This window comes from Mya arenaria, chromosome 16, assembly GCF_026914265.1.
Source record: "Mya arenaria isolate MELC-2E11 chromosome 16, ASM2691426v1".
In the NCBI taxonomy this organism is placed as follows: Eukaryota; Metazoa; Mollusca; class Bivalvia; order Myida; family Myidae; genus Mya; species Mya arenaria.
The window spans coordinates 40,428,962-40,443,433 of record NC_069137.1 but is presented as its reverse complement, the minus strand read 5'-3'; the positions used below and the strand labels follow the sequence as shown (position 1 = coordinate 40,443,433).

The 14,472-nt window shown below is 33.2% G+C and overlaps 2 protein-coding genes across 2 annotated transcripts; both read right to left on the bottom strand.

The window, feature by feature from the left end:
- Positions 1-6,660: 6,660 nt before the first annotated feature.
- LOC128221018 (uncharacterized) lies at positions 6,661-8,787 on the bottom strand. Its single transcript, XM_052929415.1, has 2 exons — positions 8,687-8,787; positions 6,661-8,143 (listed from the first exon to the last, which is right to left on the bottom strand). Exons 1-2 carry the CDS (start codon positions 8,716-8,718, stop codon positions 7,471-7,473), a joined length of 705 nt encoding a protein of 234 aa, XP_052785375.1. The 5' UTR covers positions 8,719-8,787; the 3' UTR covers positions 6,661-7,470.
- Positions 8,788-9,264: 477 nt separating this feature from the next.
- LOC128221648 (uncharacterized) lies at positions 9,265-13,722 on the bottom strand. The gene is made up of 6 exons (XM_052930250.1): positions 13,624-13,722; positions 12,647-12,782; positions 12,080-12,211; positions 10,732-10,929; positions 9,851-10,017; positions 9,265-9,276 (listed from the first exon to the last, which is right to left on the bottom strand). The coding sequence occupies exons 2-6, from the start codon at positions 12,672-12,674 to the stop codon at positions 9,265-9,267; spliced, it is 537 nt and encodes a 178-aa protein (XP_052786210.1). The 5' UTR covers positions 12,675-12,782; positions 13,624-13,722.
- Positions 13,723-14,472: the final 750 nt, after the last annotated feature.

Sequence of the window (14,472 nt, the reverse complement as noted above, 5' to 3'; positions counted from 1 at the left end):
GAAGTTAGATATGCTGATGCAAGGGAGTAAAACATCTTGTAAAATAGGATAAGTTTATGTTTACGTCGCCTTTCTTTGAGTGGTTCGATTCCAGTTTTAACATAAATTATAGATTAAAGTACCGAAAAAGAAGCAAAGGAAAATAACCTGGTTAGAGGCACAGCACGTTAATACAGATAACATTGTTTTAATATGTTTAATATATATCCTTTGTTTGTCAGATTTGCATAAGAAATATTGTTAAAATCCTGTGTCAAGAGTTTTTGTCTATCCAACAATCTTTGACATATATTTTGTTTTAATTTTGAAGTATCTATTCCATTCCCACATTCAAATGCTTTTTATATTTGTAAACAAACTGTATAAATGATAATTTTTAGTTGAGAGAAACCCGGTATTTTCACTCAGTTTTAACCTAAGCGTGACATAATACTTTATGTTTGTTTCTTTTTTATATCTTTTTGTTGAAACATTGGTATTTAATACCTAACATCGTAATCATCTGTTGACGGTATGACCGTAGTTTGAATATCTCCCCGTATAATCTAAATTAGATGAGCCAACACAAAAGAGCGAAATAGCCAAACAAGCGGTAAAAAAAAGATTACATCTAGAATCGTTTTCTGTATGCTAGAATGAAAGTATTGCCAAAGTATTTTGATCTTCAAGTACACACATCAACACTATAGAATACAGCCAATACAGCCACGATCAGTATGCAGATGTGTTGAAAAGCCCTTACAAATAGCTTTCGGTGATAACGAATCATCTGTTGACGGTATGACCGTAGTTTGAATATCTCCCCGTATAATCTAAATTAGATGAGCCAACACAAAAGAGCGAAATAGCCAAACAAGCGATAAAACAAAGATTACATCTAGAATCGTTTTCTGTATGCTAGAATGAAAGTATTGCCAAAGTATTTTGATCTTCAAGTACACACATCAACACTATAGAATACAGCCAATACAAAACAATTAGTATGCAGATATGTTAAAAAGCCCTTACAAATAGCTTTCTGGGATTACGACTGATCGGCAAGAATAAAGCGAGCGTTGACAACTGCGGTGCTCTTTAGTTCAGTATCTTTAGTCCAATTTTATTTTGACTATTTCATAGCTCTTATTTACTTAAGACAAATGTATTTGTATTGAAGTGCTTGTCATGCATTATAAAACACTTGTATTCTCATTTTTGACTTGGGAGGAATATTAAATACGGCTCATAAACAAGCTGATATCAGTAGTATTGTTCCTATTTGCATTTATAAGTTAAAAGTATGCGCATACATGCTGATTTTTGCACTGGGGACAATTAATGAAAACTCGAAGTTTGCTTAGCATCACTTGTATACATTTGAAGAAGATAATTTATGATTGGAAGATCATTCATATTCAGTATAATGTTTTTACTTAACAAATAAGCCATGTCAGACAAATGCTCTTCCTCTTTGCTGAAAAATGGCACAATATTTAAAGTGAATATGGTGGTTTTCGAACAAAAAAAATCCGGACCAGGGTGGTTCTGGATCAGGGATTTATGGTGATCTTGGATATGAGAACCTCGTTATAGACGTCATAAATCAGATCCGCCCCATCACCAAATGTACATACATAAGAAGGCCCACATCCATGACAAATGGTGGCCAAGGCCGACTTGCAACTTATAAACACAATAAAATAAAATATCGATATTTTGTTCAAAGCCGCACAGCTTCATGCCAATAAAACTTCATTTTAAGATCATTTTCCGAGAGAAATCCACGGATACTTTATACTTTACGAATACTCTCATAGATCTGTGTAATGAGATTTGTAAATTGGGGTCAGTTTCAGCGTCTCTGTAACGAAAGGACTATCCTACGTATATTGAAAAAATAGAGTCGAAGATCAAGGAACATAGTTGTTTGTTTTAGTGTTCAGGTGTTCATTAGGTGAAATATACTGCGACCTTGTACTAAGACATGACAGGACATGAAATGATATCTTATTGTAGTTTGTCAGAAAAGCGCGCCAACTTTAATGCGAAGGTTACGTCATTTCGGAAATGACGTCTTTGAAATTATGTCCCAGCTCTGTGTGTGCTAACGTTTGATTAAGAATTAAAGCGGAATAAATTTTAAAATGGTGAAAAATATCACAACATTATTTCACTGTTTGAAATATCATTTTTATTTCACTGATAAATCAATATAAATCACAGTAAAAGTATATAATATCATTCAGCTATTGAATGACTTGTTAAGGGGTGTAATACGTAACTGTAGCTAACGCTAACATTTATAACTAAAATATTTATAGCTAGTTCTCACGATAGCATCGTGCCCGCTCAGGTTCATGGAACTGGGGACATAATGTGGACATCGTGAAAAACAAGATTGTGATATTTGGGAATCTACAAAAGGTGACATAATTATTACTAAATTATAACCTTATTGCAAAACGATCATGTTTCTATTCAAAATATAACGTCTGACAAAGCGCATAATAATCGTTTGTATATTAAGTTGTAACAAATATACACGTTTGAGGGAATATTAACCACGCATAAACACTTACTTTGTTTGTGCTTTATCACTGAATTTTAAGGGCGACAAATTGAGCAAAATACGGACCATTTTAAAATCTTTGTTGTTGTCACAAAGTCATGAATTTGATTTTGATTAATGCTGTGTGAACTAAAACGCATATACGTTAGGCTATTACGTTCAATATTGTTTTCGATAAACAAACTGATTATTAACTTGATTATTTCTTCAGCTGCACAATTATTTGTCTGTATTTATGTAAAGACTCAAGAACTGTTTAAGTCTTGAATACTACAATACAGGTTTAGTAGTATAAGTAACAATTTGGTGCCCGCTCAAGTCCTATTTCATATGAAACGCCTAGAACTGATTGTTTATTTGTTTATTTCATTTTATATTCTGTGAAGCTCTCGATAATCCTTTAACAACATTATGCGGAATAGTTGGGGAAGCTCCGTATTACGCGTTCAGACAGAAAAGCATTTGTTGAAATTCCTTTACTTTTGAAAAGGAGATACGGTCTAAAACAAGATTTTATATTTTCTTCGAAGTTGGAAACCGTTCGAAGAGGGATCTATATGTATGAAGAAGCCGCTTCTCGTTCGGAGAGGGATCTATATGTATGAGGAAGCCGCTTCTCGTTCGGAGAGGGATCTATATGTATGAGGAAGCCGCTTCTCGTTCGGAGAGGGATCTATATGTATGAGGAAGCCGCTTCTCGTTCGGAGAGGGATCTATAAAGTTGGAAGCCGCTTCTCGTTCGGAGAGGGATCTATATGTATGAGGTGTTGTACACGTCAGGATGCGCAATTGGCGAACTCATATATGAACATAGCAAGTAGAAAAACTCAATAACTGCATATATTTACATTAACACTTCATTCCTTAACGATGGTTGTTGTTTATCAATTTCACATTATTTCTGTAAAAAGTCCCTTGGCATTACCAATCGAAATCGTGTGCATTTGTTAGATACTTCTGTCCTGTCATTTGGCGCAATAAAATTAATGGGCGTGGCATATTTATTACGGAACTATTTTTTAATGAAATCGTAGTAAAATAATTGGCAACCTGCAAGACTAAAATCTGCAGTAAAGCGGTTAAAACAAAATGAGCAACGATAATTTGATTGATTATAATGTAAATTTTAATTTCATGATGGATGGACTCCACCCATTTTCAACAGCCCCATTGCATACCATACCCCAATGCAGAAGGTCAATTTCTAATCCTTAAATAGAAATAGAAGCAGATATTAAATTCTTGCACTGAGGTGACGACATGGACATAGCTAGTGGAAAAACAAATTAGAGATCGACGGTGTACAAATGTGTGTAACATAGTAGATGCATACGTGTGTATGTTTTGATGTACATGGATGGTAGACAAATATATGTGAAGGAATGTAGTAAAACAGCATTGGCGTAAATAAAATGCAGTCATTAACGATGCCAGTTTACCGCGCGCATCAGAAGACATGTGTCTAGGTTTAATGATTTTTACATATTTAAAATCCGAGCTATAAAAAAACATACTTAGATAAAAGCAAATAATATTTATTTTTTCAGAAACCGCGTATTTTTTAACCCCTAGATTCATTTACAATGCTTATACAAATGCAAAGAATTATAATTGCTTGATTTCTTTAGTTGTGTGTAACTGTATTTAATTCCAATTTGTTAGATAAAATGAAATAATGTTTTTACGTATTGTCGTTGCTTTATTAATTCAGAAACTTTAAGAAATTATTTAAATAATATATTTGATAACTTCGAGCTTTAAAATACATCATTGTTAAATCGAATTAACTTTCATAGCCAAACTATATTTTAAGAATGCTCAGGTGTTTATCTGCCGGTCGTGATTCAAAATGTTTGTATTAAATCAAATAAGTAAGTTGTATTTTCAATGAGTTTCGTAATTCAACAAAACTTATGATCGATACCGTTAAACGGATACTAATCAATTATTGATTGCCTACAATACAAATACACACAAACAACTCGTTAGATAGTTTTAAATGGAATGAACGCTACGCAGATCAGCGAGACAATAATTTTTTAATATAATCGATTCAATAGGTCGTTCAATTTAAGATTTAATCAAAATGTATACCGCGTTGATAGATATAGAAAAAAAGTACGACTTTCATATGTATAAAGGAGACGTTGAGCTCAATTAAGCTCATGTCACCACTTTTAAAAAATAATATCAAGAGTCTGTCGCTGGATAAGCTAACATGAAATTGAATGATAACTTAATGCGCCTTTTTAAATAAAGAAATGTAGAAGAGTATAAGACAATTCGAATCCAGAAAGGCTCACGGTATTGATGGCATTGGCACAGAGTTCTTCTAGTATGAATACCATCTTAGATAAAAATAATATTGAATAAATTATTTTGTTTGTCGAATATTAAGGCATTTGTAGTATTCGTAAATTTCAGGGGGTCCAACGTAATTTGTTTTTTTGGGGAATCGTAAGTGAATACTTCACTGCTGACTAGAACTTATATTTACTTATGTTTACTGGAATACATGTGCAAATCATAAGGTAGTCTGGACATTAAACCAATACGTACTCATTGTGTTTAAAACCACATTGTTTTTTCATAAAAATGGTTCGAACAATACAACCTTATAGGACAGAGTAGAACATATTTTATTGCGTAATAAACAGGTCACACAATATACACACTGATAGATTTAAAATATGACCCTTGCTCTTTGACTAGTTGTATGTTATGCATACATATATGACGATTGGTTATAAATGAATGAATACCTGAAAAAAGAAAAGATTATGAGCAGTTGATATCATTATAGATAGAACGTGATTAACTATATTCCTATAAAATATCTTAAGCATGTTCATAGTGTTGTTACAACACATGTGTGAGTGAATATTTTATTCGATAGATAATTCACAGACAATGCCAAATTTTATTCTAATTACAATAGATGAGTCACAAACTATTGCAGGATATTCTCGTGTTGAAAATCTGTAAACTTATTCCTTAAGCTAAGATTTGGTCAAAATGGTAGATTGTACGTGGTATAAGGTGATTTCCAAAAGGTATTTTGATTCCTTCATGCATTTTACAAATGTTAAAAATGGAATATACAAAGACATAAAGAATAAACTTTTATACGTTATTGTCTCTAACAAAAATGAAATTGAAGTTTCTAGAAATAGGTGATATCTTCGATGCTTTTAAAATTGCTTTTTAATTGTACCACTGTAAGTATTATGCCATAACTAGATTGCCACTTCTAGTATAATGCTGTGTCATTCCCACTAAGGTGAATTTTCTTCTGGCCTCTCAGGTTGAAATATACATTTTGAAAAAAAACTAAAATGAATTGATTAAAATAATCAAAATCAAAAGTAGGCAAGTCATAAACTCATGAGAAACAAACAAGGTCACGAGAAGACATTTAGGCAATGCGCATAATGACACTATAAACTACTGTTACATTAGACAAACGATTGCATGTCTTACATATATTACAATTCTTGTCGTTTTTAATGTGTATGTATTTATTTCATTTTTCTGAAGTTATTTTTTTTCCGGGCTCATTGTCTTTTGTGGGAATTGAACACGCATTAGAGCTAAGGCTGTGAATATCGAGCAATACACATGGTTTTAAAGTAGTCTACTATGTAAGTTTACATCATGCTCTTACAAGTAGGTTTCTTTCTAGCGTTTCACATGGGGTTACATTGACCATCAAATCATAAACGAAAAGAATATCATAGTGAACCAAAGAGAACAATAATTGACAATATTTATTTCACAGGACCTTAACAGGGTTACTCAAGTTAGGTAACCTAATTTGCTTAACTTAAGACGTATTATCATAAATTAAATGGTGTGGTCTAAATCGCCTACGAAATACTCTACAGCCCAGTACGCCTAATCCCAATGCGAATGAGCGATTTCAACTATTCTCTTCGATGAAGTTACTAAAGTGCTTGAAGGAAGGCAATACTTTATGAAAGTGACTTTAGAAAGGATTTTAATTCGTTAATTTGTGAAGTATAACGTGTTTGATAATCAAACACATTCACTATGAAGTCTTAGACACAAAAAGTCGTTTTGCGATTTGGTTTATCGTTTTACCAACAACAAAATTGTTTACAACAATTTATTAAGTTTGTTAAATTTGAATAACGATGACGTTTATATCTATTACACAATATGCTTATAACACAAATGCAAAATTGGTGGCATTTTATGTTTCAAATCTTTGAACCTCTAAGTTCATTTGCGGACAATAATGTATCGCATTGCCATAAACATTCTTTACAATGCAATTCATCAACCATTGCATTAGTGTTTCCTTCTATTTAATCATAAAGAGTGTCTGCATTATATTAGGACGATGTTTTCCAATGAATGGTTACTTTTCCGCTGGTATGAGATAATTATGTTGTCTGAAATGCCGCCGTCAGCAATTTCGGGTATTCCTTTACGTCTCACGTGGACATTACCACTGAAGAGGCAACATTACCACTCAAACCACCCATACATGATCAGTTTTGCATTGTTTGGTTTTACAACAGTCAAAGCTTTAAACAACGCTCTGAAAAAAAAAACAGAACGGTGGAATAACAAATTCTTTAAAAGGTTGAAACTGGTTATCCGAAATCGCCATTGAGGTGATACAAATTAGTGGTCTTTTCGGCTCAAAATAGCATTACAATCATTCTTTGTTTAATTGACTGACGAGTTTGTATTTCCAAACAGTTGTTATACACTTGGCAAATTAACGATAATGGAACTGAAGAGATATCTAGTTGGGTATGTCCTCTCCTTAAGATTTGTCATGATTTAGTCGACTATCACTGCATGCAACGTATATTATTTCCATCCGACATGGAATTTATCGATGTAAAGTTATTATATCGTGTCCATTAACTTCCTTTAACTGGAACATAATTCTACCATTTCTTTTTAATCACGGCATATTCAGGCTGCTGATCTTTCGTAGTTATATTCCTGCTACGTTTTAGAGCACCGGAAGTATCATAACCACTGTCGCCGTCTGCATTTGGCATTCCATAAAGTTCACCTGTGCCAGAACTCTTCAAATCTTGCTTCTTCAAATGGTTGTAGGTGTCACTGTCATCATCATCATAAGTTTTATCGCGTTTGCCGTCGATATCATTATCCGAAATATCGTATTCATTTTCAGTTTGTCTGTCATACTTGGTCGGCCTTCCACTGAGATGAACATGATCGTACTCATTAGTTTGATGTAAAGTTACTTTGTTGTAGTCGCTACTGAGCTTAGTCAATCCAGATTTTGCTGAGGCCTTTTCGCTATCGATTGTGTCATAATTGTTACCAGTATTGTTCTGCGACGTTTTCATGAAATCATGATGGTCAACATCGGACGTATCTGGCTCTGCATAATGATCGGTCTCGTCTTTTTTTGTTACTTCAAATGTTTTCTCAAGCACAAAGTACGAATGATTTGAGGCAGTTAAGTCCTGCATTGTGTTTGTAGTAGATTCACTTATCGATGTAGATACGAATGATACTTCTGTCGCAGTGTCTGCAGTATTGTTGTTTTTGTCATCATTTTGTTTGCATAACTTTGGAAGAAGTCCCCTGCGAAGTCAAACATACGTAGCATTTATTTACGGGTTTTAGATATTAGTCAGGAACATTAATTCAAACGATATTATGGGCCTTTGCATTACCTCTGACGACTTGGAATATTACGACAAAGGTTGACGACGACACCACCACCATATACTTAAAAATATTTTAAATCGGGTTTTAAACAAATGAGTTGAATACTTTATTTCTATATGATAGGCATTCAACAAATACTCATTGAACTACATTCAAGTGCATTGCGTCATTTTTTAGATTTTGTCATTCCACAACAACCATGCCATAACTAAGATAAACTGAACCTTAATTCGACATACTACTGTAGTATTTAGAAAAAAAAAGCAAGGTATGTGGAAATTTTATAATTTATTCAACTTATAATCAACACAGTAAGGACATGTCGTTTGAACTCAGATTTGTCTGGTTTAGGAGAGTTAACCTACTAACATTAGTTCTATGGAAAACCATTTTAAGGTGGCGCGTACTAAAGCATTTTGACATTTATATAAAATCAACAAATACAGATAAACTAACCTCCTTTTCAAGAACAGAAGCACACTAATCATGACAATGAACAGCAAAGCCAGAGAAACGGACAGACCAGCAGCAAGACCTTTTGTTGATCCTGTAAAGTCGTAAAAAGTATAAGGGTGTTCATATTGTCACACTTATTTGTGGTATAAAAAATTCGTCAATAGTCAATATTTGATAAAGGAAATGCATACGATATGCAAATTTTTGTTTATACAAAGTGTCTTGTCCATCGAAATTCGAGCATACTTCTACACAATCCATGATATGAAACCCCAAAAAGAACTATCGTAGGAAAATGTTTAAAATGATAACAAGATACTCTAACTTCAATATGTTAGTACCGCATCAGGCTTGCTTCTGCACAAATGTTTATTTTTAAAGAATACATTAGTACCCAATTCTAATGAGCTGTAAAACACAATTGGTCCGAAAAAGGAAAGAAGGGAATTATTTATTTGTATATTAATGACTATTAAGGGAAAAGCGAGTTTGCTTGATATATAAGACCTGTATATTTCGTTCGTAAATTGTAACAAATTCCGACACTAAATCAAGTTGTTTACTTAAACAAAAACTGATCAATCGGCTCCCTGTAAACGGTTTTAATCAACTGTGTAAGGGTACAAACCCCTAAATACTTGTGTTTACACATACTTGAACTCAGGTTTATGCATATGTATACAAAATGAATACAAAAACATGAATTTGAAAAAAAACTCGGTATTGCAAATCCGATGGCATCTATATCATTGGTCTTTATGTATACAATGCATAAAGTGATAAACACTTATACGATGTAAAATTAATACATATTTTTGTACTAGTAAACTGTAATTATTACATATGTAAATACACGTTTGGCATTAACAACAATGTTTTATTGGCGATGTTTATGTATACACTCTAAACTGTGGAGTAAATGGAGACATATATATATATATAAAGCAAAACAATGTCAACTACAGGGACAAGAACCTAAAATAAGCAAGGCTCCCTTTTGAAGGCACAAGGTTAAAAACCGACACAACACATCGCTGTAAAAAAAAAACAACCTTACACAACTATCTGTATTAGTGAATGTTTTGATACACTATTTAAAACTGTCAGCAAAAATACAGAACCAATGGGATTTAAACTGGTTTAATTAAGCTACCCCCCCCCCACACTCATCCCAAATAATTTGTATTTGCAAATGTTCCTTATGCTAAACTTACCTTTACCTCCTGCGCACAAACTTTTTCTCGATTCATTTTTGTTAGCAAATCTGACGTAAACGATATGGTTTATCTTCTCCAAATATGCATTCGTCACTGGTGGATTGATGTTATTATCTGGAAGGTTATTGACCAGTAAAGGCAACACGAAGGATGATCGAAAGTTTTATCTTATTTGTTTATATCTGAACATATACCTGTTTAAAAATAGTTGAACGTTTCAATACACTTTCAAAAAGTGTCATAATTATATACCAGAAACTATGTAGCCATGCATTAAAACACATATTTATTTTTTAAATATTCGACATTTAAAGTTCCAGAGGCTATGATGAGAGCAGTCTCAAGTTTCAAGTCTGAATAAATACTACATGATAAATACAATGAAATGAATTGAAGATTTCCATTTTGTTTTTAAATTTAAGTCCGAAATCAGACTTGAGTGCCATTAAACGGGGTTTATGTTTAAACATTTTGTTACTGAGCTTGTTTCTGTAGCTCTTCGCATAAATATTGAAACTGTTGTTAATCACTGTCCCTGAACTGTTTGTCTTACTGTTTGCCCAACGACACTTCAACTGTCTATAATCCAAACATGCAAAATAAATAATAATGCACTAACTTTAGTGAGGTGACACTGAAGTAAACCATTTTCAAGTTTTCATAATTTTGCACTTGTTCGCCATTGTAATAACATTGATCAAAAAAGAATTATGAATAGTATGTCGAAGGAGAGGCATAACGCAGATGTGTAATCATAAAAGCCTATACATGTTTCACTGTAGGAACGATAAACTCAGATTGCATTGATAATTATAATGATGAACATACCTAACATGTAAGTCCCAGATATAATTGATTCTGTTTTAATTATTCCTGTCCAGTAGTCTTGGGCGTTCTGGTATGTGAACTGCGCGTTTTTAATACTTTGTATCGCCGCAGGGAAGTGTTTTCCAAAGAAGCAGTTGTCAACAGCAACAGCCCATTTCGCATTACTTGTAGGATTTATTTGTGCCATTTGGTTTTGATCTATAACATAATCGTACATATGAATAACAATTTACAGTACTTTACACCTATACATGTTCGATTTAAGTTATTAATGTAGAAAGGAAACAGTCAAACCACATACATGGGCGGTTCCAGGATTTGACGTTTAAGTAGTCTTACTTGGGGGGGGGGGGTGCACACAGTGCGTCACATTTCCCCTGATAATGTAACATATAGGCTTAAATGTGATGAAGGGGCTCGGGTGTGTTTTGCCAATACACATTTGGTTAATATCAAATTGGTCAGCCTTAGGTATATGTTTCTGTATCTTTGACAGAATGATGTGCAATAATCAGTTTAGGCATATAAGCAACATGCTGGATGCTATTTTTCGAACATGATTTGTAAAACCACATATTCCACAGGTACACGAACAAGTCCTTGCTATCTTACGTTCAACGGAATTATTAGTAAAAACCATGCTTAGAAACCTTATGCATGCCCACAATATTGCAGAATGGTAAGGACCTAGTACGTGCCATTAAGGCTCTACATAAGTGTCTATAACTCTGACCGTCTACGCTGTCTCATATCACATAGTTATTTGAATTATCATTGTGTTTCAAAGAGGTTGGAGGAAAAAACTATATCACTTTAAATTGTAAGTCATTTAATAAATTTGCGGCAGTTGTTCACAAAAAAGAACATTTCTTCATCAATATATTCACAAACTCTAAATTGTGAAGCTTGCATCAGATTGCCTTCCGATAAACCGTATGATGACTCCAATGAACTCACTTTCTTTTTGTAATTTGGTATGTTTAGGGGATGGTGGGAGGGATTTTGGGAGGTGGGGTAAACGACTGTTTTTCGCAAAGAAACTGTTTAACATCAGGCAATGCCGAATTGGGTCTATGTTGTCTTATAGGTCAGTTTAGGCCCTCTAACAAAAAAAAACAAACAATCAAAAAACGAAAACACTTTGATAATGCGTTGATAGTGCTGATAAAATTATAATTAGGAAGTATATCACCAATTAAAGTTTTTAAAGAAATGCAAGTATATAGCTTTTGGATGAATTGCTTTTTCAACATGTTTTATATAAATTGACTTCAGGAATCAAACAATAGTATGTATACTCATTTTAGAATTGCCTTATGCGGCATAATGGAAAAGTAAAACTAGTTACCTGAAAGGTTGGTGTCACTGCATAACAGGGAAGGTGTGGTTGATAAACTGCATGACTCCCAATAAAAATCACGTCCATAATTGAACAGTAGACAGTTTCTTCTTATGTTCTGTGAAAAGCTGCTAGGGGGAACTGAAATATAATGGTGGATGCATCAGGCACATTAAAAGTACGTCAATGCATATCTGACCTCGTTAAAGACGGTGAACTGCTTGCCCTTTATTCATATACATGCATTCCGTAAATCATTTATTTTTCTTAGTAACTCCCTTTATGTTAAAGGTTGTTAACAGCCGTATGAAATCAATAATTATACAAATATCATGTTATATTTTACTAACAAGTCTTTAAACTTTAGGAATTTTGTGGATTATTTATTTATTTTTGAAGATTTATATTTCGTGGGGCGGGGAGAACAGTATATTTTGTAGCATTATCTTAAAGACAGGCATGTGTACTTTCCAAACTTATTTTGCAAAGTAAATATACGCATTTATCATTTAAGATAATTTATTTTCTTTGTAACTTTAAATTAGGTTTAGATGAATAATCCAACGTTACTAGTACCATTTTCCACCATATAAATTGAGAACATTTTTGTGTCGGTATTGTCACCACAAGGATATTGATCTGCGTCTTCGCATTTTCTTCTACATGTTCCCGAATGTACCTGGCTATAACTGGCACACTTACATCTTAACCCCTGAAATAGTTCCAATTGAATTCAGTAAAGTCATGCCCAGGTGGTTATCCTAACATTTTTTTATTTAAAACTTTAAAGGAATACGAGGTATTGTTGTATATGTTGTATGTATCTCGTGTTGTGCCAATAAGCATTGTGCACTCAAACAGTGCATCAATTAATTGTTTGGCATCTGGATGAGCTTGTTTTGTGCTATATATGTTTTAGGTGGTTTGCCAATAGCATTAATGGGCATAAGGCAACAGATGAACAAAATAACATATTGTGAATATTAAATCGACCAAAATTCTAACCGACACCTAGTATTTGCCTGGCATTATATCAGTTACATATACTGCTGTTATTGTTATAAAGGATTTTGAATCAATTTGAAATCGTATAATAAAATAAAACATTCTTTAACGAAATGAAGAAAACAAAACACTTAATATATTAAAAAAGAAACCTAGGGTTTATAATTAGATTGCTTTACTACTATAATGAATCCTGTAGTTTCATTTCTTATCAGAGACTTGACAGTCAAGAGATTTTCAACTTCTTTGCACCGTCACCTTAATTTAAAGATGTTAGGCCGTACTCAAATTGAAATCACTTGTACCAGGCTTACAAAAGTATCACCGTTTATATCTTTTGACATACATTCAAAGTATTGTTTAGTTATCTGCAAGTTTAGCCCCACCTGTAAATAGTATGTTTCTATGTTTTGACCGAACAAAACTATCTCTTATCTATTATTCTGACTTTCTGTCTCTTCAAATTCATGTATTCAGAAACTTTATACAAATGACATAATCTGAACTTTGAATGATACAATTTACAGTCCTGTCCCGTAATTACTCACCACTGTTGAATTTCTAATTCCGAACGTTTGGCAACCTGTTTTACGTCTACATTCCCCAAGAGTTGAAACTGAATATTCGGGTTCAACATTCACTTTGTTACATCCTTTAAAACAAAGAAGTTTGCTATTCAAATGTAAGCCAGTGAAACATCACAAACACCCGTAGAGAATAATTCATTTCAGCAAAGCTTTAAGTAAATTGCTTCCTTGGACCAGTTTTAGCCAAACGAGGTTCAAAATACACGGCGTTTCATCTGTTGGAATAACATATGTTAATTTGACACACCAATACAGTTTTAATTGGGACATAACTTGTTTGCACAATTGCACCTGTTTTTCATTAGACATTTTTATATTCCATTCCTTCCTAGCAGTTTATTCAAAAGGACATCGTCATTCGGGATGTTACACAATACTGGTTTTATTAAGACATTTCGTTCCCCTTATATTATGGCCCTACTCCTTAGACATTTTGGACCTATTTTAGGAAGACCTTTCGGGACAATACCTTAAAGATTTGTGGCGTTGATGTTGCAGTAGTAGGTATTTACTATAACTGTGGTTAATTTAATTTGAAATATGAATTTATATCATTGCAATAACATGACTTTGACATAACTACTGGTTTGGAAGTAAGATTCTCCATTTTGGTCCAAGAGAAGTTACTTTAATTCATTTTAAAAGAAGAACTTTAATTCTATATTTTCACTCCTAAGTAATTCACTGCTATTTATCAATGATGCCTTTTTTCTGATAGACTCGTTATTTCACTAGAAGGAATGGCAGAAAAGTTTGTATTGTTAAGAAAACAAATAAATGAAACTATTTTTTATAATCATCATCATAATC

Coding starts and splice junctions, on each gene's coding strand:
- LOC128221648 (XM_052930250.1), bottom strand. CDS start 12,674: ATGTTCTCAATTTATATGGTGGAAAATG. Junction 12,212..12,646: donor AATTTATATGGTGGAAAATG/GTACTAGTAACG, acceptor ATTATATTTCAG/TTCCCCCTAGCAGCTTTTCA. Junction 10,930..12,079: donor CAGTGACACCAACCTTTCAG/GTAACTAGTTTT, acceptor ATTATGTTATAG/ATCAAAACCAAATGGCACAA.
- LOC128221018 (XM_052929415.1), bottom strand. CDS start 8,718: ATGATTAGTGTGCTTCTGTTCTTGAAAAGGAG. Junction 8,144..8,686: donor CTTCTGTTCTTGAAAAGGAG/GTTAGTTTATCT, acceptor TTGACTTCGCAG/GGGACTTCTTCCAAAGTTAT.